This window comes from Haliaeetus leucocephalus, unplaced genomic scaffold (assembly GCF_000737465.1).
Source record: "Haliaeetus leucocephalus isolate CR32 unplaced genomic scaffold, Haliaeetus_leucocephalus-4.0 Scaffold92, whole genome shotgun sequence".
Taxonomy (NCBI): domain Eukaryota; kingdom Metazoa; phylum Chordata; class Aves; order Accipitriformes; family Accipitridae; genus Haliaeetus; species Haliaeetus leucocephalus.
This window is the reverse complement of record NW_010972528.1, coordinates 13,197,812-13,213,273: the sequence shown is the minus strand read 5'-3', so window position 1 is coordinate 13,213,273 and position 15,462 is coordinate 13,197,812. Positions and strand designations below refer to the sequence as shown.

The window sequence follows — 15,462 nt, the reverse complement described above, 5'->3', positions numbered from 1 at the left end:
CCGCCAGCCGCGGCCCCTCTCGGGCACCAGGAGATAGAGCCCTGCTAACCTTCTCCCAGCGCTGTGCCAGCCTTAGCGTGGCTCCAGGCCTAGGCTAGGGGGAAATCACTCGGGTTTCAACGCAGCTCGGTTTCCATACTCTGCGTTTTGGAAACCGCAACAACGCCACAAAGCGCCGTTAGCCCTCATCTGACATTTGCCAGACACAAAGGGCGCAGGAAAAAGAATCTTTCACTAGATGAATACAGCTGAAAGAACCAGGCTTTCAGGCACACAGTCCCTTTCCCTGATGTCGCTGAAATCAATAAGAAGTATTACAGCTTTCCCTAGCTCTTCTCACAGTTAGATACACCATCGTAGTTACGTTAGCCTTTTTGAACCTGTTGGAAGTCCTCCCCCCCTCGGTCTGAAGAGCAGCTTTTATTAAAAAAATCCAGCTCTGCTGCAAACCAGGTAAGCCAATCTGTAAATGCAACTTACCATGCCAAAGAACAGCTGCTGCTTTTCTCTTTCAAAGGTGAAACACAAAATTCTAGATTAAAAATATTTTTTCAGTATTTGGTATGATTTTATTTGTCCTCAGGAAAAAAAAAAAAAAGATAAAATCGTTACAAATAAAATAACTTTAACTTGCAGGTAATACAGAACAGTCCAGTCAGTGGCAGACCACCACAGTATTTACAGGACACAGTGGCAGCGCCTGGTGGCAACAAATGCGAGATCGTTATCTTACAGCTGGAAAGTTGCTGAAGTCTGTGACATTCCACTGTAAATATAGGTGTTATTAAAAATTACAAACTGCCCTGTAATGACTTTGATAACCTCCTGTGCAGCAGCTCCTGTAAAAGAAAAAAAAAAAAAGGTAAAACAGAAGGTAGTTAGCAGGTCATACTTAAAAACCAGTAAAAGAATGCTATTTATCTAGAACTCACTACACAGGAATTATTTTGGAAGCACCTGATACAACTCCTAGGAGGAAAAGATGCCTTTCAGTACTTCCTAGTATACACTTTGCTGTATACGCTTTCTCTCTCTCTCTCCATGTACGTACACACACACACAGAGTAAAAATGCGTGAGCAGACAGACCCATGCAAGTTGTGACCTCTCTAAATGAAATTGAGAAGTTAAATTTTAAAAAAATCACATACAGTTAAACTGTAAAATAAATTGGTCACTTCACTATGATCCCTTTGTGTTCTTCTGTAGTATGAAATATTCTGTAATTTCTTAAGAAGATGTCTTTACATATTTTTCTAAAGCACTGCAAATACCAAGGTTCACTTAATCAGAAAAAAAATCCTACATCCACAGAGTATTTAATACAATTATCTTCAGCACCGCATGAAGCCAAATAAAGATAAGTGAATTGATACATCAATTTTGAGCATCCATTAAAACATATATTTAGTTTTAATAATGCCCACAGGTTGAATTAAGCAATCAAGGCTATTTATATTTAATAGATACTTAAGTGTATTGTGTTATTTTAAAGGAAGGTGTGTACTGTGTTAATTTTAATGTTACTACAATTATTCCTTGCCCTTTTCTTTTTAACTCAAAGCCTCTTTCAAGCATTTTATTTTTAAACACACTTTTAAGCTACTAGAATTGATCTACTGAGATTATTTTTTAAGTTTATTTGCTTTCTTTTACTGACTCTAAACCCCTTATTGTGTCCACTTTTTCTATATACCACAGGAGGTCATATCTGGAGAATTAAGGGGAAGGATTTTGTTCTAATAGTATCTTTGACTACAGTCTGTGATGGGTCTTTGCTCTGACAATACAAAGTAATTAAAGCAGTGGAGATTTTGACACAAGTATGCACTAGAGCAGGTTGGTTTGTTTGCATGGACCTTAGAAATACAGTGATATTCTTACCTCCCATGAAGGCAGCGATAGCATGTGGCTCAGCAGCTCCATAGCGGCAACTGGATAGCAAAGTAACAGTCAGTATTTTCAGGTCAGTTTTACAGACAAAGTGATGCTTAAGATACAATACTTACAACTCATGAACATAGTCATCTTTCACCACTACAGACAACCCATGTTCTTGTAAGAAACCAGTAAGGCATGATTTTAGTTTTCCAATATCATCTTCTACCTGATAGTTGTAGACACCTGGAAAATTAAGTTAACCTGTTTCACCACAGAACTTAACACCAAAGTTAATGGGTTCAAATGGCAGTGTAAGTATTTTACTTTTCTGAAAAGTTTCTAAGCCAATTAATATATTAAATTATTAATACTAGACTAATAATAATTGAATATTCTGTTGATGCCACTCCTGATAATGACAAATTACTGCACAGCTGAACTGATTCATAATCCATGCAACCCATTTCAGTGGTATCAATTCAGATATCAATCCTTAAGTTTCCAAAGAGAAAAAATTCTCACTTGAATTTTCACATTCTTAAAGTTGTATTAATATGAAAACTAACTACAACTAATGCTATATTTGTAGTTTATAACTAGTATTATAGTAACTATTGGATCTTTGTATTTCTTTTGATGACATTAAGTAACTCTTGTATTAACATACCTGGGTATCTACCATGCTGCTTATAAAATCTGTCTACAGCCCGTAGCATCAAGTACAGCACTACTTCACTGTCTGGGTTGTCCATATAGGAAACTGAAAACAGTAAGAGAACTGGTTAGCTGGTACAGGTGAAATGGAAAAAGAAAGGTTCTGAATTAATTGAAATCAAGTTATTTCTCATGTGCTTAAACTGTAAAATGTGCAGTAAAAAGGAATATTAATGAAAACAACCTGCAACTGAGAATCTCAATTAGTCAACTGTCAGATACACAATTTTGACACCAGAGTGTATGACAAAAACATATTGTATGTATTTGATATAAACTGTTCAGTGAAGATACTCAAGTTTCAACTGTGACCGCTGCTATAACATTAAACGGGATATTCCTTAGTTATAATTTTGTGATTTGAAACGCATGCTCCATATTTAACTGTAATGACCAACTATAAAACAGGTCTTAAATCCTTTTACAGCTCAGTAGTCCTTCTAAATACTAACTACTACTTCAATCACATTGCATATTACCAACTAATTCAACGAGCTTTCACTTAAATTATAAATATTACATATGTATACACAAAATGTTTTCACTTTGTATATACTTTTTGTCCAAAACATTCAGAAGACTTGTATAAGCTTAATTTAAACAAACTTTGATTAAAAGTATTTCCAACTTTTTTTTACCCCTTTTAACTTATGCAGTTCAAAAAAATAAAACGCAATATTAAATAACTAGTTTGCTAGTTCACATACTGAAAAGATAAGCTGAGAGGGGCCAAGACAATTATTCTCATATCTTTGGTCAGGTGAAGGCACCTTTCCAGTTCTGTCAGAAATAATTGAGGTACAGAAAGGAGAAATTTGAAGAAAGCTATGTTTTATTTATGTACTATCAAAAATAACATCTGCAAGAAAAAAAACCCTGAAATATGCACCAATCTATAAGGTCACTTTTGAACTTTCAAAATCAAATTGAATTCAACAGTCTAGACTTAAAAAACCCCCATACTTCTAGTTGACGCCAAATTATTAAACTGCATAGTTGACGCCAAATTATTAAACTGCATAATGAAGGTGTAACATACACTTCTTTTTGATCACAAAACCATTTCCCATTGAAAATGCAATTAAAGTATGTGCCAAAAAGAAGTACTTACTGATTTCATCCTTGTTAAAAGTGTTTAAACCATATTCTTCAGACAGAGATCTACATCGTACTACTCGGAGGAAAGCTGAGTTGCTGCCTAAGCAGAGGGGGCAGAAAGGAGAGCATAAGACCTACTTGAATGCATCACCAATTACTGTATCTTTGTAAGTCTGTATCTCTATTGTGTTAAACATGAAAGATTAAAACTTATCATAATTTCACAAACACTTTTCTGTTTCTTCCAGTAGCTTGCAGTAATAAAATCTACTGAACTACATTTAGGTCTATGATCACAAGTATTTTAGTGAAATACCTCATGCTTATTTACTTCTAGAATCTAAACATATCTGCCATGTTAATGTAACAGCTCACAACACATGTAGCTCTTCTATACCAATTCATCAGTCACAGCCATCAACTTCATGTTTTCCTCTCCCATGTTGCAAATGAACACAGGTTCTTTTCATCTTCCACTCCACCTACCACTGTCTTGCATATCCTCAATTAATATTCTAACAGTATAGCTATGAGCGGGAAAAGGTTCTTCTCCAGTATTGCTGTTATGAAACAACCCAATGTGTAGCTACTACCTAGCACTCAAAAATGAGGAACTGTGAGGTTCTCAAAGCTCCCAGCAAACTCTATATTGACACAGGGGAAGTGTGCTCTTAGATACATGCTTACAGGAAAATTTTCCGGTTGCAGGAGACTTAGCCAGGCTGCTATGTGGACACGTATACACACCAAGAACAGACACAACCAAAAATGCCATCAACAGTACTACTCACTGCATCACTGTTTTACCTTTTCAGACTACCAGAAGTTTACAGAGCCTGCACTCTGAAGTCAGTATCACAGAATGGGCAAGGGTGATTAAGTACTAATCACAGAAAGTAGAGGACATATGCTACCTGTTCTTTGGACCTGAAAAAATACCATCTTTTAAAAGCCAAGCTTTATAAACTCACTATTGAGAGATGCTGAACATCTGTTACTTCTACTGAAGATGAGAGATGCAACTGCTAAGCACTTACTTGAAAAATACAAATATTGAGTTACTGATTAATAACTACATTATCATTCAACAGTTTTTGATTATTTGATCATTTGCATAAACACAGCAACAGAATCCAACCATACTCACAAAGCAATTTTAATTCTCTCTCTGAAATAGATTCGGGTGCCTAAAAGAAAGAATATACTCATTCCAGTACATACAATGACCAGAGAATTTGTATTTTCAGAGATACTCATATATTCATTGTGAAATAACTAGTTGTTCTTGTAAAAAAAAAAAAGTATCTTAAATTGTAAATAATATATCCCTGTATGCCTTTTACTTTTACATGACCAAACCAAGTGATAAATAAAACAGACTACACATACTAAATTTCATTAGAATTTTCTTAAGCCTTTTGAAGAGAATGAGGTAATTAAGCCTTCTCTTTTCATATCTGTCTCCTGTGAGTTATTTCCATACAGAATGTCAGGGTAAAAATATTTCTATCTTGTCAGAATGACTGTACATTTGCAATTACCTTGCCTAGGGATTGTAACAATTTAGCAGCATGGTTACCCACAGCAGCAATATCCTTCTTTGCTTTTTCACGGTACCTGTTAATAATAAAGAAGTCTTAATAATCATAGCATAAAGCCAACTTCACAGTTAAGACCACTGCTTTTTGTTTCATATTATAAAGACAAAATACAAGCCACATTAATGGAAGTGAGCTATCTCAAGGCCATGAATGCGCTTACAGACTCCCTGCATGACTGTTTGGCATGGCTGAGCTGTTCACTAAATCTGTGGCTTAGAAACCAGTTAAAATTAAAATGAATAGTACTACAAACAGTCAGAAGAAGAATATTAAGTAGTTTCAGAACAACAGCTATATGTCCTTCATTGGGCTTCTAATATTTCATTAATTTCTGTATTTTAAAATTTGTAGCCATAGTATATTAGTTCCATTAAGACCTATGACAATGCAAACATCTCAACAACACAGTATTTAATAAAATTCAATTTAAGAGCTCATTTTAAGGAACTGTAATTGTTTTATCTGCAAATTAAAACCCTATAATGCTTATTGGAATTGAGAACTGAAGTATATAATGATCTGGCAATTCAGGACTGATGCTTATAGAAATCAGACTTACAAATTAGGGTATCTCTGCAAATTCAAGCAATTATGGTTTCATTTAGCAAAATAATGGTACAAGTTCTTGGCTTTACTGTCATTATACAAAGTAAGTTCCATAAAGCAATAGCAATCAATTATTTTAGACATGTAACAGATTCGTACTTTTATATCCATCTTTTTAATGCTATTGTCACAGATCTGAGGAATGCACTTCTAAAATTACAGATTTCATTTTGATTAGTAAACACTAATTAAGGCACACAATTTTTCTAGCAGAGGCTGTGTTTCAGAATCTATGGAGAAAATCAAAATCTATTAGAAAGAATACTTTCCTGTTTGAACAATTCAACAATACAATTGCACAGACAATAAATTTAAGTCTTCTGCAAGATGCTGCTTCATTTTAAAGATTAAAAAAAAAGGGAGGAAGAAGCAATCAACTGCAAAGAAAATGTGGTAACACTAAGAAAGTCTTTTTGGCCCAACAATTTGCATCATGTCCAGGATGCACAGGAATAGTACATTCATGTTGAGGATACATGCATTCAAAGATGGCTTTCCTAAAATCTCAATCCACACTGATGCTGTTTAGAATTTGCAGTTAATGTTTATTCACACCTTTCCTTATCCACCAAGCAATCCCTTCAAAGGGCATTAATTAGAATTAAGTATTTAGAATTAAATATCTAGGAAACCAGAATTTCTGTAACCAAGTTGACATATATATTGAGGAGAAAAACCAAATGCCATGTTTAGGCAACAATTTGCTTTGGACAGCAGTAGCTGGGCTATGGGATCTACTATCTATAGTAAGGTCTTTACTAGATCTGAAACTAAGAAAAGTAATCACTCGCTACCCAGCCTCAGGAAACTGGGATGCACTGAAGGCTTAGGCACCGGTTCCAAACAACAGATAGCATCTATACAGGGATCAGATAGTCCCAGGCTGCCATGCTTCCCACACCCCTCCCCACCCCAGTCCCACATACACACTTTTTTTTTTTTTTTTAAATACAGCAATTCATGCACTTTGTGAGGTCTGAAGTCAACACCATTTACTATCATTAGTAACTATTAAAGAAAAAATTGTAGACTTACACATTTTGCAATTTGATAAATTTATTGGAGTCTGCTATCATATCAGGAATAGTGCCCCGGACAGGCAAGCTTCCTTGCCCCTCATTTGCCACAAACTCCTTTACAGCTCGAGCCAAAATCCAGAAGGAGGGTGACTGCAAATGCACAAGAGACAGTCATGTACACAAATGTTATTTATAATGCTTTTCCTACATTTAAGCCTTACCTTTAATTACTTGTTACCTGCTCTGTGAGATTTATGCAGCAATCATCATTAAAAATCTCTTCAATGCATCTTGGAATCTACAAAAAAAATAAACTGGGTTTATATTTACTTGACTTTTGATTTCTTGATCTCAACACTCGTTACATAAGGGAGCCAACTCTAAGCGACCTGAGTTTCATACCAAAATCTCTTCTGAATCATACATAGTCAGTGCTTCTCATATTTCAAACATTAGCCCTGCCTGAGAACAAGGCACATGTTTCTGATCAAGATGAATGTTACTAACAAAATCTCACCTTATTTCCATCTTCTACATGGAAGACTTAAAAAAAACTTGCATCAGCAAAAGGTACTACCGGTCCCAGCTGTCCATCCTACCTGCCAGAGGCAGAGGAGCAAAAAGGCTGGGGAGGTGAAGAGGGGCTGCAAAAGTGAGTGTTTTGACTCATCAACTGCTGCAGTTCTGTCTGGCTCATAAACTGAAATAAATCACTAATAGCCTAGGACACGGCTTGTAGTGGCTCAGATGTAAGCACTAAGTTTTACCTGCTGCGTTCTTCGGAGATTTAACGTGACTGTCCGAGCAAGGATCAGCACAGTTCAAATAAAAATGGAATGTAGCTTTTGCAATTTACCATGGATAAGAGATTAAGAAAATCAGAGGTCAATTCTAAACCGTGAGTTACTACTTCAGGATTATTTAAAAACAATGAAAACTTCACTTTTAATGTTTTTAAGCTTGATCAGTCTATGAAAGGAATTTCATAACGTGTTTCTTCAAGAGGAAAGCACTGAATTTGCCGAGTCAAAAGTCCCTTGCAGCATTTAATTTCTATACAGAATAAATACTATAGCAAGCAGCTTCAATATAGCACAACTTCAATAAATGCTGAGTCTCTCTCCTAGCAATGTATTTAAATCGGACATCATCCATACTAGTGACTGCTCATTCTTTATAATTGTACCAAGCACTTTACAGTTCAATCTGTCAAAGAAAATCTGATAAAGTCTAAGACAGGAATACACTACTAATGAACCCTGGTTACTGAGTCATTCTATACTTGAATTCAAGTCTTCAGGAAGGAAATGTAGCTTCCTTGCATGAGCAAGGAAATAAGAATTTCCATAAGTTACAGTGCCATCTAGTCTAGGTCTATTTTACTACATGATTTCAACTCTAAAAATTGAACTAATCCTGTTTAACCTAAATATAAATGTTGCAAATGGAATTCCTGTCCTAAAAGTGCATAGTATGTTTTGAAAAAAAATGAGGTAGTTAAACATTTATATGACAAAACTGAAGAAACTTCATTTTACCTCTGTGGTATTTAATGCTGTGTTCACATTTTTTATAGCTTCTTCAAAGTTTTCCTCATCTTCTGGGGTCCCATTTTCATTCTTTAAAATACCTTATTAAAAAAAAATTAAAAATACACAATCCTCTGAATTACATCTCATCATTTACATCTTACCAATAGAGCAGACTGGCTTTGGATGTATTTGTGGCATAATAACTAATCAGCAAAAAACTGAATTACCAGTAAGACCTACTGATAAAACTAACTACATACACATTCTGCATATGATGAATTTTCCCGTGATGCTTAAACAGAAGTTATTCATCACAAAAATACCAGTTTATTTGTGTGAGAAAGAGAGTAAAGTTTTATAATCACTAAATTAATGTAGATGGTGGTAAATACACAATTCAACTCTCCTTCCCATCCCCAGTCATGCTGTGTTGTTTTTTCGTCAGATTTGGCAAACACTTATGAACCCACACAGCAAGCTAGGCCAAGAAATGGACTCTGCTAAAAACCTAGCTTAACCAAAGCTAATTACTACAGATCAGATCAGTTCTGTAGCCCAACCTGGGGATGACACAATCACTCAGCGATTTGCACACAGGCCAGCTTTAAATGAGGAAATGCCAAAAATCCAGTTAATGTTTTTATTCTACAATCATTTAAGATGATGTATTTCTAGATCTTAAAAACGCCTCAATTTCAGCACCCGCAAAAGGTATTAGATTGAAGCATCTGCAAAAATGAAGTCTGTTCACATACTGGTTATGGTGTATTCAATAGATACATAATCTTTCTCTCTAAACTAGTTACTTAGAGCTGCAATGATTAACAACAGTTTGGTGGGTCAACTGACCAACCAAATACTTGCAGTTTTCAATCACTTGCTTTCTGCTTTGCCACATTTTCCGTATTAAATAAACATTTTCCACAGGATTTTCTCTTAAGGCCTCTCCTCACACCCAAATCAAAACATATTCTTGATCTTAAACAGCAAACAGTAAGAAACTGCCAAACTGCATTTATAAGCAAATCTGGGATCTTAAGATCCAGCTGTATAAAACAATGACTTAGCAGAGGAACTGTACTGTATATGGTCGCAGATTTTCATAAATAAATGCCGAGAGAACTTCTGATTATTTTCCAGACATTGCCTTATATGTTTCTGCCAGTATGAATAAATGACTCCTAGGACATATATTACCTTGCCGAATCAGTTGTCTGAAGGCTTCTTTTTCTTTGTAACTCTTGGGCAACTGATCACTTTTCTAAATTTAAAAACACAAAAACATTTTGTCTTTAAAATATCTACTACTAACCTCATTGTGTTCAGACTGCTGAACTCTAGAATTTGTCATTGTTCACATACATTCACTTGTATTTCAATTAGTAATTTTTTTTAATGATTCCACCTTGTTTTCTTTCTTACACTGCCAAAATAATAATCTAGTTTAGAAAAGACATATCTAAAGTAATAATAATAACAACAGACTGATGACTTAGTCAGTTTGGAATATACCTCGTTGAACCATTTTGTTAGATACTTGGCTACAATCACAATCCATGGAGTGTGGCTATGGTCCTGTAATTGAACAGAAGAGAAATCTTTGTCAAGTTGTGAAAAAATAAAAACGGGAGACAAATTAAAAACCTATTTTAAAAATGTAAACTGCTAACATCCTTTCCACTGTTGTAAAAACACAGGACATGTTCCAGATTTTGATTCAGAAATAATATTCACTAACTACTATAAAACAAATCATTAAATTATTATTCCTTTACTAAAAGAAGGGTGGCTGAGCCAAGTTCTCCAATGTTTTTCTGGAGCAGAACCTAAGTTATGCACAAATATCCACACTGCAAAACTCTGCAGCAGTAGGTAATCATAAAAAAAAAAAAAGGAGGGGTGGGGTGGGGGGTTAGAGGGAATCAATCTAACAAAAGATCAAGTCATCCAAGAATATTCCTTACCTCAAGACCCCCACTTGCTTAAGATTTAAATACAGACTGTAACATTTGGGGCAGAGGCCAAAAATAGTACCTCATGACTGATTCTACAGTTGCCTCTGCTCAGATGAGACTTGGCACCAAAAAAGTCATCTGCCAAGAGTAATTTTCATAGAATCCCTGTTCTATGTCTGCTTCCGTCTTAGAGCACATAGCGCAAACCACATACCAACCTTTTTGTCCATATGATCCAAGTCATAAGACTGAACATGTTCCCTCAGCTCTGGAAACGGTTTGTCCAGTCTCAGATCTTCTAACATATTGTCAGGATGAGATTCAACAACTGTGGGAAAAAAATTACACAATGCATTTCACAGTTTTATGTCCGGCCTTCAAAACAGAGCTATACATCAAATGCAGTGCATCACCTGCTCAATTAACTGCTTAATTCTCAAAATTAGTGTTTTGTGTAAGTCAGCTTTAAAGTCAGGATAATCTCCAATTTTACTATTTGTTGCAGTCCATAATTTCTACAGATTCCTCAGAGAATGCTCCTGGTGATGAACTGCAAACTATGTTAAGACTTAACAAATACGAAATACATCACCAGATTAAAACAAGTAAATAAATAAAAATCAAAGTGACATTATATACTGAAGCTTTAAATGTTTTAGAAAGGTCTTTATCTCAGAAAACCCTCTAACCTGTATGTTCTTTAATAATGACTCTCATATAACCAACCAGTCCATAAGTCCTGCAGACCAGCAGAGGAACATTAGAATTCCAGAGAAGTTCAGCCAAGCGCAGCAACGTACTGTAAGGGAAAACATTTAATTTTTTTTCAGATGTACAAGAGGACAACAGTTAACTAAACTATAAAGTTAACTCTTGTACAAGTCACTTGTGAAAGGGAAGTTTTCTATGAGAGAAGTCTAGTATTATGATTCTAAGCACATATAAGGTGATTAATTTTATACATGAATTTACACTAGATTAGAAATAGATTTATCCATTAGCTTACTTCTATTTAACTCCATCCTCCCAAATGCTCCAAATATCAATTAAACAAAAAACTTCAATGAGTTGTGAAAGAAAGAAAAAAGAATTAGATCTGTAGGGGCAATTCCAGTCAGAGGTTTTTGAATAGCATGTAAGAAATTCTCTTTATTCACAAATGCCTGCAAGGCAATCACCACTTCAAAAAGGCAAGTTGGCTCTTATTTCTGCAAAAGACTGTATCTCTAGCTCCTCTGTAAGTAGGGGGAGGGAGAAAATATATAAAGTATGAACAACAGCCACTTCCTTACAAAAGCAAGTTTTAACTATTCCTCTATCCAGCAACCTCTTGCCTCTGGGGAAGCAGCTTGTCTACTGAAACAGAAGCATGCTCTTCCCCAAGTTTCTCAATACTCTGAGAGTTGACATTTTTCATCTGTACTATTTACTGGAACACAGCATCCAAGAGGCCTCTCAGCAGGAAGAGGTTAAAAAAAAATAATCAAGAACTTCTGGTCCTGACAAAGTTTATATGGGCAATACAATTACATCAATGGGTAAAATGGAAAGAGCTATATAAAGGATAAAATACATTTGCAAAAATCTAAAGGTATCACAGACCGAAGAATACTTGTTACAGTGATTCTGGACCAGGAACAACTATCACTACAAAAGGGTACTTGACACAGACAAATACACCTGGAGACAGCACTTAGGAGTCAGGCATGGATCTGAAAGAGATTTTAAACTATGTATTAATATATAATCAGGTCCATAGTAAAATGCCATCATTTACTGTAACCTTCCTTCACAATGACAGTTCTGTTTTGCATAAGTTTTCCTGCAAGAATATGCCTGCAGTTGAAACATGCTTTTACAAAATGAAAACAAACAAACAACTTTAGATGATTCTTTACCTTTCTGGTAGTTGCGTTGCAACCACCAAGTTAAACCGATTAAAAAAGGAAGGGTCATTGTCTAGAAGTTTTTCTGGACTCTAAATAGTAGGAAAAAAAAAAACGTCAGGAAACACTGTGAAAACTTCTGAATACACAGCAAGTCTGTTCAATATCCACTGTAAAGTGTTAAGTGAAAGCTATAAAATTATCATGAAGTTATAAAATAATGTTTAAAATACATAAATTGACTTTTTGCAAATAAGTTTAGATCTTCTTCCTCAAATGTCATTTTATCATGAAGCTACTCAAACTGCAACATTACAAAGACAACATATAGCTATTATTTCATACTTTTATCACATTGCGTAACAAGAAATGTACAACTAATTTAGGACGACAAACCTCTTCAACAAAGTTTCCAGAAACATCACTATTCAATTCTTGCAGGAGCTCAGTGGCACTCTGGGCACGATTCTGTTTTGGAACAATCAAAACAATGTTTAACCTCTTGAAATGTAATTTATATAGTGTATCAGCACTACATATGCTACATGCTTAAAAAAGGAAAAAAAAAAAAAAGAAAAAAAAAGGACTTCATCATAAGCTAGGATTTCTTATTCCAAGCCTTGCTTATCTGGAGAAAAATAAATCCCTTAACAGCAGGCACTTGTTTGAGACCATTTTTAGTGATGTAATTTTTAAAACAAGAATCATGTGACAGCAGTTTATTAATTTCAAGGAGTTACCTATGCCTTTTGTACTCTCTTGTTTTTGTGATTCCCCCCATCCATGTCTCTACTCTTAGCTTTACTCCTTCAGCCACAATTCTCTTCCACCTTATCCTTCCAAAGATTTTCTTAACTATATCCTGTTCATTTTTTCCATTCAATCTTGCCAGAATTGAACTTCTCTTCTCACTTACAAGCAACTAAAAAATAAGCATGGGGAATTTTGCCAAAGAATAATGAGATTTTAACCTATGCATACAAGTTTTTAGCATTACTCATAATACTACATTTGAGTATTTACTCAACACTTTCATGCTTTCAATACACCTAAAGTGCCATTTTTTATCTCCTTACCTGACCAATATGGCTTTTTTGTAGAAAGAAACTGAAAAGGAGACAAGGAAAAGAGTTACATGTGAAGTTTTATTTTGAAGAAAAACAACATCAAAGCTACATTTTGTAGTGCAGAATATGTTGCTGACTCTCATAAACAACAAACCAAGTTCCCCCTTAAATCTGCTTTTCTTCTCCCCACCACTGTTATAATTTTCCTCATGATCAGTTTCTGAAGGAAACTTTCCAATGCCTGAGCCACAAATCTGAAAAATAAGACAGGCCAAACTCATCTAGAAGCCAGGATCACACTGCAGATTCTTTTTCACTAGGCTAATTAAAGTCCCATTAGTACTCATTTCTTCATGTAATGGAATATCTTTCGCCCTTATATAACCCCTTTAAGTAGACAGATATTTGTAGGTATCTACCTGAACCATAAGAAAATGTGATCTCGAATTAGTAAACAAATTATTTTTTACAGTATTTGTAAAGAGTTTCTTATCCTTTCCCCTGCTGCGCTCAGCCTTTCAAAGCTATGAAAGCTAATAAATGGCTACCAGTCACAGTTCCACAATGATAAATTAACAAAAATTGAGTTATTTTCATCACCAAAATTACAGAAAATATATTTAGCCATGCTAAAACACAAGCAAATCTTGCACTGTCATATCTCAAGATTACAGCAAACAAGTTATTTTTACGTATTTTTATACTGAGTAGACTATTGTCTTTATAAACTTGATGCATGAAGCAAAAAGGCCTGTAAGATACAGAAACAGCAACTAAAAAGACTATGTAAAATTTAGCAGCTAATATCAAAATGATTGTGCACGCTGTGTATGTCACAAACACCCAAAACCACAAAAGACTTGAAGAAACATATAGAGGCTTTTAAAATTATTAAGAATTTTAGAGGATTTCTTAACAAGTATAGAGATGGAACTACTTATGAAACCCATTATTTCTCAATTTGTATCGGAAACTAGTAACAAACCTACTTATTTCCAACATCTTCTCCAGAGACCCGATTCCCATCGACAATTGTAAATGAACCAATACCTTGGGGGAAAAAAATTTACTATGAATAACTAGGCATTATGAAACTATCAGATACATTACAAAGAAAATACAGAAGACAGATGTACTCACCTGGTAGCACTAAGTTTTTGAGTATTTCAGTTCCTGTCGCCGTTGCGTTTATTACACAAACATGGGCAGATTCTAAAGCTTCTTGTCCATGGTCACCCCACAATCTATATTGGGATGGAAACAGAAACATTCTGAAATTATTTCATGTCAGGTTTTAAAGCCAATATAAAGAAACAAAAAAAAAATTAAACAATCATAAATGGAGGCTAGCATACTACTTTCCATTCACTGTTGAGAGGGCCTAAATAGCACTAACCAAAATGAGCTTTCCTTAAGAAAACTTACTGTGACAAACTTGAAACTTTCTAAAGAGCAACCCACTTTTACTGACATTTCATTTTCTCCTTCTTTAGTCTCTACACCATATTAACACGCACACCTTCTTCCGTTGTAACATATTTAACTTTTTAAAAATCAGCATGGATTGAAACACTCCTTACACAGTCCTGAAACTGAATACTCTCTTTTTCATACGTTTTATTATAAATAATACATTTTTATACATTTATAATACAATGCACTGAAACATACAAGCAGATGGGAATCAGTCTTGATGAGCTCGGTAATGTATTTAAGACACCTGTAAAATAACATTCAGGCCGAAATCGGGACTTGACTGTACTCAAACCACAAAGGCCCGGCTGACTTCACACGGGCACTGGTTTTACTCTCTTCAGCGGCAGAAAATAAAGTTACTGAAGAGACCCGGCAAAGCATTGTAACTACTACTTTCAAACGCATGCAAGCATGCGAAAATTAACCCGTGCCATACTCCAAACACCGGCTGGCTCCAGTACAAGCCGCCCTCCCCTCATTTTTAAGCTTCACTCTTTCCTGCCTTTTTCCCCTATGCCGGCACAAACATTCACGCAGCCGCTGGCCGGCCCCGAGAACCGACAGGCCCAGAACGGCCCGACCGGCTCGGAGACAGCCTCCTCCCCGCCAGGGGCTCCCCCCGTGCCCC

General features: G+C 35.4%; 2 protein-coding genes across 10 annotated transcripts in view; both read right to left on the bottom strand.

Annotated features, from left to right (window-relative positions):
- Positions 1-1,907, bottom strand: part of CCDC79 (coiled-coil domain containing 79) — a 22,306-nt gene extending 20,399 nt beyond the window's left edge. For all 9 annotated transcript variants that reach the window (XM_010585141.1, XM_010585142.1, XM_010585145.1 and 6 more), the window contains exons 1-2: positions 1,884-1,907; positions 481-508 (exon numbers count right to left, since the gene is read on the bottom strand). In XM_010585141.1, coding sequence (XP_010583443.1) covers positions 481-483 — 3 coding nt within the window. In that variant the 5' untranslated portion in view covers positions 484-508; positions 1,884-1,907. The remainder of the gene's footprint in view (positions 1-480; positions 509-1,883) is intronic.
- NAE1 (NEDD8 activating enzyme E1 subunit 1) overlaps positions 869-15,462 on the bottom strand; it is a 15,210-nt gene continuing 616 nt past the window's right edge. The window contains exons 2-19 of the mRNA XM_010585244.1: positions 14,499-14,602; positions 14,348-14,408; positions 13,368-13,398; positions 12,688-12,759; positions 12,304-12,383; positions 11,095-11,204; positions 10,624-10,733; positions 9,963-10,025; positions 9,648-9,711; positions 8,457-8,548; positions 7,157-7,216; positions 6,935-7,068; positions 5,234-5,309; positions 4,840-4,879; positions 3,706-3,792; positions 2,548-2,640; positions 2,009-2,123; positions 869-1,933 (exon numbers count right to left, since the gene is read on the bottom strand). Coding sequence (XP_010583546.1) covers positions 1,705-1,933; positions 2,009-2,123; positions 2,548-2,640; positions 3,706-3,792; positions 4,840-4,879; positions 5,234-5,309; positions 6,935-7,068; positions 7,157-7,216; positions 8,457-8,548; positions 9,648-9,711; positions 9,963-10,025; positions 10,624-10,733; positions 11,095-11,204; positions 12,304-12,383; positions 12,688-12,759; positions 13,368-13,398; positions 14,348-14,408; positions 14,499-14,602 — 1,621 coding nt within the window. The 3' untranslated portion in view covers positions 869-1,704. The remainder of the gene's footprint in view (positions 1,934-2,008; positions 2,124-2,547; positions 2,641-3,705; positions 3,793-4,839; positions 4,880-5,233; positions 5,310-6,934; positions 7,069-7,156; positions 7,217-8,456; positions 8,549-9,647; positions 9,712-9,962; positions 10,026-10,623; positions 10,734-11,094; positions 11,205-12,303; positions 12,384-12,687; positions 12,760-13,367; positions 13,399-14,347; positions 14,409-14,498; positions 14,603-15,462) is intronic.